The sequence below is a fragment of the Gymnodraco acuticeps genome, unplaced genomic scaffold, assembly GCF_902827175.1.
Source record: "Gymnodraco acuticeps unplaced genomic scaffold, fGymAcu1.1, whole genome shotgun sequence".
Classification (NCBI taxonomy): Eukaryota; Metazoa; Chordata; class Actinopteri; order Perciformes; family Bathydraconidae; genus Gymnodraco; species Gymnodraco acuticeps.
Window position 1 is genome coordinate 20,153 of NW_022991354.1, and position 10,028 is coordinate 30,180.

General features: G+C 38.1%; 1 protein-coding gene across 1 annotated transcript; it reads right to left on the reverse strand.

Moving 5' to 3' along the window:
- Positions 1-5,142: 5,142 nt before the first annotated feature.
- Positions 5,143-9,386, reverse strand: LOC117562773 (microfibrillar-associated protein 3-like). Its single transcript, XM_034240652.1, has 3 exons — positions 9,181-9,386; positions 8,104-8,443; positions 5,143-7,257 (listed from the first exon to the last, which is right to left on the reverse strand). Exons 2-3 carry the CDS (start codon positions 8,396-8,398, stop codon positions 6,548-6,550), a joined length of 1,005 nt encoding a protein of 334 aa, XP_034096543.1. The 5' UTR covers positions 8,399-8,443; positions 9,181-9,386; the 3' UTR covers positions 5,143-6,547.
- Positions 9,387-10,028: the final 642 nt, after the last annotated feature.

The window sequence follows — 10,028 nt, forward strand, 5'->3', positions numbered from 1 at the left end:
GAAACCAAAAAACTCCCACTTAATAATAACAAGGTTGTCTGAATTTAAGTATTTATACTAAATAAAAGACATTCAATACAAACGTACATATTGAAAATGCTGGTTTTAAAATGAAACAATATGGGGCAGATATTGCTCAGTTAATAGTGAAGGTCATTAAATAAATGAAACTTTGGTAGTTTGATACCAAGTTCCTAGTGCGAATAGTCCTTTAGCTTTCAGGGAAAGAAAAGTGAGTTGTTAAATCGATGTAATGTAAATTAAAAGTACATTTGAAATGCACAGCGACAAAGCAATCACTATCTTCGTGTGTGTTTGTTAAACTAATCGATAGAAAAACTAATTAAAATAGACTTCATAACACTTTCTCCTATTAGCCGAGACTTTCATCATTATACTTTAGTTCGAGTTTGCCCTAAAATCGAATTGGCTATATTTATGTTATCTACAAATAAAAGTCCAAATGTCCAATAAAAGTAATTTCCTTACTAAATGGCAGTACACAGATCATGTTATCATAATGTTATTTGATGTTTAAAAGTAATGACCACATTTTACTTGCAAGCAACCCTATGTATTTGTGCAAATGATGACTGCTGTCTCCCTTACAGAACAAGCAGTGTCAGCGCACCACAAAGCCTTTTACCCTGCAGACATATTGAACACAGAACAAGTTATATACATAGTTGGATGTTGTAAATGTACTTATTTACTTTATCAGTGTTTGCTAATAAGCAAGCAACTTGCTAGCTTTCCAGCATTGGCACAGCCTCAGTAAAGAGTGAGACGTGGCAGAATCAATATTGTGTGATTATATCTTCCTTTGGTTCTTCACGGTGAGGGTGGGTGGTTGGATAAAAGAGTCATTTAGATTAGATTTAATGATTAGATTATTTGTCTTTGTCACACATAATTCTGTTCAAATCCTGGCTCTTACCAAGAATCAGTGTTGATTTTCATGAACACAATATTTTTCAAAAACGTAACCACAAAAGTTGGCAGTTGAGAAAACACTCAAATGGTCAGGCACCTGTTTTGGAAAACTCTGATAAATTGTTGTTCTGACAATTGGGCTGCGAGATCTGAAAACACGTTTTTTATACATTGACAGTGAAAAACATCCCTTTTTCCTAGGTCAATGTACCCAAATAAAAATATAGCATCAAGCTTGTTTCTGAATATATCAGTTAATTATTTGTTTTATTTCCAAAAGATCAGATTGTGTAATCCAAGAGCTGATCCTGCATTATCAAACTTTTCTATTGGCTATGTTTAGGCACTTGGTTGAAGTTAGGCACAGGAGACTGGAAGCTGCAGGTGAACAGGATGTGAAGTCTGTAGGTTGTAATGGCATGAGCTGTTTGAATATTAAAAAAATGAACTGGATCAAGGCCAAAATCGAAAAATAGCCGCTTGATATATATAATGAACATTTTGAATTGCAGGCTTGAGCAGAGGACCTTCACAAAAATATACAGTATACATACACAATTGCCTTTTGTGTTTGAACTGAAGAAAGATAATGAAAATGAAGGACGTTTGCGGCAATTTCTACAGAACCCAGAGCCATAATTGAAGGCACTTAATCATGGTCTGACTCACATAACGCAACTAATTAAAAGCTGCAGCAGGCTTTCTTTGTTCATTTCTGACTCGGATTGCTCTCAGTGGAAAGAGCAAACCTGGACTCCAGAGTGGAGGCAATTTCCTGCTCAAGTTTAGATTTTCTTCTGACTTTCTGAAGTTGGAAGAAAAAGTTTTTTTATTAATACCTTAAGCTTTTGATTCAGACAAACAAACAAACACAATGGGCTCAGAAAATAAAGCTATCCCTGCCTTTTAGAGAGGGAAGTGAGTGACAGCGAGGGTTGGATCAAAATGAACTTCTATTATCCGCAATGTTTTAAAATTGATAATAACTTTTCTAAAATAGATCCACAACGTGGGTGTGTCTGTACAATAGGGTATGTTATTCCTGAAAAATGTTTTTTACCATTTGCAGAACACTCTAATGGTTTTTTAAATACATTTAGGGACTCTGGCACTTGATAAGTAACTCATTTCTAATTTATCCTTATTTGTCTCTTCATAATATAAGCCTGTGTTTTATTTTTAATCTCTTTGTATTTCAATAAAAAATAGGAAAGCACGTATTGTTTTGACATGCAACAGATGCAAGAGTGATGTTTGTTGTTAATATCCATTAAAAGTGGATTTGTTTTTCTGAATCTAATACTTGAATTATTTCCACTGAATTCTGGAACACTTCAACAACGTATTTTAGTTTTAAGTTTTCTGACTTCTATTTATTCAAAATCAAGGTTGAGGAGGAACTCGGAGCTCAGGATCACAGTGGGTAATTAATATTCTGCCAATAACTTTAAATAGTTGATGTTAGAATATAGTGTGGTGACAAACAAATAAGCCTTACACATAGGCCCTTGCAAGATAGTGTGTCAAAGTATTTTCTGAATTATTGTGAGCTAGTTCGAGACTATTTACTTAAAGGCATGGCAACAGACATTGTGCCATGGAGATATCTTTCTGTACATAGCAGTTGTACAGTTGACTCTTTCATTAAAATAAGAAAAACAATGTAGTCCTATCATTTAACACGCATGTTGGAAATGTTAATTTGAGCAAAATGAGAGAATAACTACCTAGCCTACCTGTGCGCTCAAAAAGTGGCCACAATCCAAGATGAGAAGATGTGAATATTTTTCTTTTATTTGTCTCTCTAGGTTTTGTAGTGTGACATGTGCTGAAAGGAAGGAACAATGGCTGGGAAATAACCACCCAGACCTAACCAGAAGCTTTCAATTTGCATAGTGATGATTATGTTTCCCAAACAATCTCAGGGTGCAGTGGTCCAACGTTTGACCTCCAACTTCCTTCAGGTCTTTAAAGACACATTCATCTCACACTGACTTCCTCGTAGTCAGAACCTTTCCATGCGACCTAATTTGGGCGACATCATTGCTCGCCACTCTCCCTCCTGATGTTTTCTGTCTGTGCGGTAAATATCTGTCTAATATCCAAGGAGCCATGAGAGCCCATGACCCCAATACCTCCACCAGGTCCCCAGCAGCCCAGCCTGCCACTGTGATGCTGCTTCAGCCATTATTTCCCATTAGTGCTTGACAGCAGGCCGTTTGTAGCTGCGAGACCCTGCAGAGAATCAGGTCAGCCACAGTGCCTCTGCCCTATTGTTGGCAGATGTGCTGCTCGACCTCGATGGACCCTTCGTGGGTCCACATATTTGGCGGAGGTTATCTAAAAATAAGGACAAACAAGCTTGAAACCTACATTGGTCGTAAATAGGTTGCTCACTGAAAGCAAACACTTTGATTTAAGCTTTTTTTATGTTAAACCAAAACATACCTGAGCATGTACACTTTATTTATTGAGCACTTTTCAAAATGTACTTTTGGGAGTGCTTTTTTATCAGGGAAGTTGAGCTTTTGCCAAGTTGAAGACTTAGATTCTAAAGATGGACCAATCTTCTGCAACGATAGTAAAGCAATTTATCTGTTGCTGTTACAGGGAAAAGAAAACTTTGGAGTGTTTGTTTGTCCTTCAGTCTACAAGACAATCCAGCTCTAAGCTAAGAAAGGGAACATTGTGTTTGGGAACATGCCAAGAAATCACTAAAGTGAACGCACACTCATACGCACACACCGCCAGAACAGCCGAACTAATCACTATTGCAGGATCTACACCGTGTCTTCTTGTCTATGAACAGTAATGACAAGTACTATTCTCATTGTGTCATTAATTTATCATCTCCTGTCCTTGGCTCTTCTCGTTCCTTCAGGGTGATTGAAAATAAAATGTAATCAGCCACAGTTTTTTATGACCTAGGTTTATGAGCAATTTAAATTTAAATTCAAAATGTGCATGCACAGGTTGTATTCATTTATCTACAAGACACATCCAGTCTCTAGAAGCCCCTGTCTTGCATTTACACACACTCAAGTTGCAAATTAACAAACAAGTTGCTATAAATATGTCCTTCAAGCTACTTAATCTATTTTATATTCTTCTTTATATTTACTCTAACACACACACACACACACACACACACACACACACACACACACGCACACACACACACACACACACACACACACACACACACACACACACACACACACACACACACACACACACACACACACACACACACACATCCATATGCACCTTCAGTCCTTTTTAGACTGGTACATTGGTTAACTTTGATGACAGAGACCACTAGAAATATCCTATCTCTAAAATCGTTCTCCCCCTTCTATTTGAATGTCTGCTTTGGCTCGGCATGATGAATGATCGCTCTGACCAATCAATTCTATTTAGATAAGCTTCCCTCCAGAGAGGACAGGAAAGGGAAGAAGGATGGATTTGTTGAGGTATTCAACACAGATGCCCAAGGTTATTGTGGCTGCTCTCCAACCTGATGTTCAGGTAGGACAGACTGATAGCTGTTTTCTAAGAGATTAACCTCTGAGAAAGTCCTGCGAGTACAGCAGCTGTGTACAGGATGAGCCAAATAAAGCATCAGTACATCATGTTCTAATAAGAGGGGTAATTAAAGAATGTGTTAATTGGTAGTGTGTTATTGCAGATACATGACACCTAAAGAAAAGTGATGTAAGTGTTGATTTCTTCCAGTGCAATTGCCCAAAAAAGCCATACATGTACATAAAGTGTTGGAGCAAGCAGTTGCTTAAGGGAAATAAATGTGTATCTTCAAGTTTGTGTGTATATAAATAAATAATGATGCTCTGGTATACATTGGACTGTGTATATTAAAAATATTACACTGGCATTTTCTAGCTTTATCCCTTTTATGACATCTGTCAAACTAAGATGTACAACAGTTTAAGATTGTCTAACTATTTTCACTGTTTCAAACAAACAGGTCCCATAAATCTGGTGATTAAATCACTCTTCTGCTGTCTCTTTAACAAAGATATCGCACATTATGTGTAAAATGACCTTTCAGGAGCTTTTTGGGTGGTGAATGAGCCAATATTATTATAGCTGATGATTGTGAAAGTGAAGTTTTACCCAACATCCCCCCCCAGTGGGTTATTTGCAGTGTTACCTGAACGGGCAGAAATAACCACCAGACAAACATTTGGATGTTTTTTATTGCATTTATTTAATGATTATTACTTATAGGAAACTGTTGCTTTGGATCCCTGCAAATGACCTTTTTAGCACCCATTTCACAAATCTAAAACATCTTTAAATGATTACACCTTCATATCAACAACAGCACATAAACAATTACAAGACACAACACACAAATTGTCCAAACTCTTGTTCCATCCACGTAACTGATATCCATGTTTTACTCCCGAGATACAGGAACACATCTGTGGAGCTGTGTCTCTAATTATGGCTAAAACATTGTTGTTTGTTATAAAACTTATCAACCACTTCTACAAGCACAATGTCATTTTTTTTTAAATGACTATTTTGTCTTTAACTTCCAAAGCATAAAGAAGCTCATTATAAACATCTTCATAGTTTAATTTTACTGAAACAAATCTGTTTCTTGAGCCTTTGACCCCATGTAGAGGTACCGCTGTTATTGAGGACACATTTGTATGAGGAGACACCTTACCCAGTATATGGACAAACTGTGTTCTTATTACACATGGAAACTTCTTAAGAAAATGTCCAAAATGAGAAATGCAGAGGAAACGCTGCACCACCATCACCAAGAAAAAAAGAGTCCCTGACCATGCATTTATCAAAATATGATAGATTACACCTGCATGGTAATGTTTCAAACATTTTCCATTTCCGTAGACATTGAAGCCGTGTAATCACTTGTAAATTCCAGTTCCTCTGCTGCCTTTGAAACATCCACGTCAAAGTGACTTGTTGTTATTGAGGCATCATTTCTAAGTCTTCCACTTCTTACAGTGAGTGTCAGATGATTGACAGGAAGCAGTGACATGAAAACAATCAACACAATGAAATGACAATATTTTATTACAACTTTGTCCTGAAAGATAAACAATGAAGCTATATATTATCAAATTCTGAGCTATGTTGATGGAGTTTACAAGAATTAACCATTTGTTCTGAAACAGCTTTTTGGTTTCTGAAAGCAACATTTGACCTGTTGTACTCCCTTGACAATCACTGGTAAAGCATGTAGTATTAATAATGTGGCAAATGACTAGTCAAATGTCATCCCTGCATGGAAATACTTTCATGCAGAAGGGAGGATGAACATGACTCAGCAGATATTTGGTTCGCCAAAGTTGTAGTCATATTGTACAAGATCCTTTGTAGCGAGGATGCCCATCTCACAGAAAACAAAGTGGAAAACAGACAGAAAAAAATGTTAGAGCTGTTCTTTTGCAAATCAACAAGCAGAACCAGACTCACTAAATCTTAATGATAACAAACCCCAATTTTCAACCCAATTTGCTCATGTCTCTTCTTTTTCAAATGTATTCTAAACCCTTGCATTTGGACAGCTAACACTTCCGAAGATGTGTTTTATTTCTGACCGATCTAAGATCTATGCCTATATGTTGCTCTCATAGGACACACTTGTTCGTGAGCCAGGCAAACGTAGGCCCATCTCAGCATCCTCATCAGAAACTGTGTGGATTGAAACTTTGACATCCAAGTCACCTTCAGTGTGGCGTCCACTTGACAGTAGTGCCTGGCAAACCTCCTCCTCCTCATGGCCTATATCTGGTCTGATCACAGACAACGATGTCTCACCCTGAGGCCCTTTGTTCCCCGTGTCCACGACCTCCTCTGAGAACGTGCGGCAGTTGAGGATGAGCGGCGGCAGAGGAACGCTTCGAGCCAGATCCTCCATGTGCCGAGCGAACTCCATGGTCTTGTACTGTGTGACCTTGGCGAGCTCCAGCGTCTTGGCGGACGTGATGATGGGAATGTGCTTGGCGACCTCCAACGCCTTCTGCAGCTTCTCTGCGCCCTCGGTGCGGAAGAACTCGTTGATGGCTCTCTCGGTCTTCCTGAGGTGGCTGCTGACCATGCAAAGCCGTGCTATGTTGAGGGGCACGGTGATGGCGAAGGCCACCAGGCAGACGATGACGAAGTACAGGCCCAGGCCACTGCTGTTGTGGGCAACACGAATAGTTACGGTGTAGTTTTTAGTCTCGCCTGTCCAACTGGTGGTGACGCAGGTATAGCGGCCACGATCATTGAAGGAGACCAGAGTGATGTTCAGAGCTCCATTCTCCTGAATCTGCCATTTTTCACCTGAAGGCGAAACACAAAAAACAAGGTTTTTTTTTATACCAAAAACCGTGATTTTGAAAAAAATGTTAGCTGATTTGAACAACTCATCCCCTTCACTGTAGTGACACAGCATCAAAAACATTTACATAGGTCAACAAACCCCATAAGGACTCATTTCTCAATATCATTTAAATAAGTACACCTGATTAAGAAAAAAGTGGTTCACGATACGATAATACATTATTGTCAGAGCAAGCTTGACATTGTTCTTGATTCAACATAACATTACAATGACAGAGCACTATATGTTGTTCAAGAATCTTTAACATACATTTGACCGTGAATTGACTGCATTCAATTTAAGGATTGGCTGGTGCAAAGAAAGTGATTGAGTCTAACTTCATTAAATTGTGGGACCCTGTATCACCAATTTGATTTTGATCTGTATATTGATTTGATTATAGATTTCAGAACATCGATGCTTCTCCAGTGTAGTGTCAAAGTGCACTAGCAAAGGATCTGATTATTTTGTTTTACTTGCTTGTAAGCACTTTGAGCACCAGGAAAAGTGCTTTATAAATGTAATGTATTATTATTATCATCTAAGAGTGCTGTAAGTATGTTGTTGACATAGTAGGGTTTTTGACAAATCTCTGTTGAAACAACAGTTTCAGAACAATGCACATGTACATTAAGGATGAGGCAGGCAGTAATGACAGATTTCAAGTCTTGATAAAAAACACAAGAAGATGGAGTGTATGTTTTTCTTTTTTTAAATATAAACAACAACTATGGGTCTAAATAACTCAATGTTCTTCATGAACTCTTTCTCAGCACAGCATTTCTTCCCCTCTCATCAGTCCTTACTCAGCAGAGGTCCATTAGAGTTGAACCACTTGGTGTCATTGTAGCCTCCGGTCACATTACACTCTATCAGCGCAGTGGTTCCCTCATTTACCACAATGTCCCCGCTGGAGAGGATAACCAGACGCATGAGGGGCACCGGCACCGGCACCGGCACCGCCTCCGGCACCGGCACCGCCTCCGGCACCGGCACCGCCTCAGCTTCTGACCCATTCTGAGCTCCGTCTGCTGCCCAGCCACCGAAGAGCAGGACTGTGAGAAGCAGGTGAGACAGGTGGCGTCTCTGAGGTGGCAACATGTCGGAAAGAGTTATAGCTTCAGCTCACATTTAGATGAGAAGAACCTGCAAAACAGGAAGACTCTACGGTTATGTTTCACACAGCAACACAGGATTTTAAACACTTACTTTTTTGTGTCTTCATAAGAGTCATGTCCATATTAGAACAATCTTTATAGAATCCATCATTGACATTTCGTCTTTCTACAATTCAGTATTTTAACATAGACATATGGATTTTCACAACATCTTCTTTAATGTAGGCCTATTCCTTTTTAGTGACAAATCTAAACCAAATATTAACATCTAGACGTTCAAGGCCAAAACGTTATGATATAAAAAGACAGACATGTTTTTCTTCTTCAATAATTACCACTCATTTGTTGCCTTTGCTTTTTCCATCACAATTTGTAACTACAATCATATTTAGATATCTAATTTTCTTTATTTTAAACTAAAAATAATTTGATTAAAATGATGTCTAGGGAGCACAGTCGTGTATAGGGTAGTGTGTGTGTATAGGGTGATAACATAGGAGACGTATCACTATTATATCATAACTCAGCGTAGTATTGCAGTACATAGGCCTACGGTACATGTATGCTTTGGTGTCATGTGAAAGGAATAGTAGAGTAAACAATCAGTTTATAATACAGTTATCAAGTAACAACAACAGTATCTCAAGCTCAGCTGGAATAATATGTGTGTATTTAGTGCATTTAACTGAAGTAAAAACCTACAGATAAAACAGAATCACCAAATTCACAAGAACCTAAACTGACAACATTCACAATGTTTCCCACCTGCTGCTCGGACAGCGACCAAACCAACTAATCCTCGAGCGACATAGACATCCAAAAAAATAACTGGAATATATTCCTTTTAGTTTTAAAGTATGTTACTCAGTTTTAACACGCAATTGTTTGAACAAAGCAGACACGAGCTGCCTGTCCGGTCCGTCTACTTCCTGCTTCAAGTAAGAGGGAGTGGGTGTGGCTAAAGTGTTGGCAATTCTCCCAAGATGCAGCAGGAGAAGGTGGGTGTAGGACTATGGTGTAGGATTGTTCTTATTATACATCCATGATTGTACCGGCTAGTGGAAAGATGACATGCTGAAGTACAGCATGTGTTATGATAATTACTAATAATTAATAATGATAACATGTTCATATAAGACTGTCATCCATTTATATTTTGTATTTGCCATCAAGTTAAACGTTTTGAGGATAGTGCAAATTGTTAGCATTTTTTCGAGAATAAATGAATATACAACTAATACACATAAATGCCTTGTGTTTTAAAAGCTTTTTTCCTTACTGTAATTTTGTTGTGAAAAAATACCGTTCCGGAAGTACTGTTTTGATTTGACTGTATTTTACAGTACTTCTTGCATCAAGCTGATTTATGCGATGACCGGCATTACGGTTTGACTTTCTTCAAAATAAAATCGTTACACCTCCAACGCTTGGAAAATAAAATAATATGTTGAAGGAAAGAGACATTTGAGTAAATATCTCATTCTATGAAATACAATAAAAAGAGGACATATTTGACATATTTTGATAGGAAGATGTCTTTCAATCTGTTTCGTTGGATGGAATCGCTTTACAAGAATACTTACTTAGGTAATGACTTACCCTTTGACCTCTGT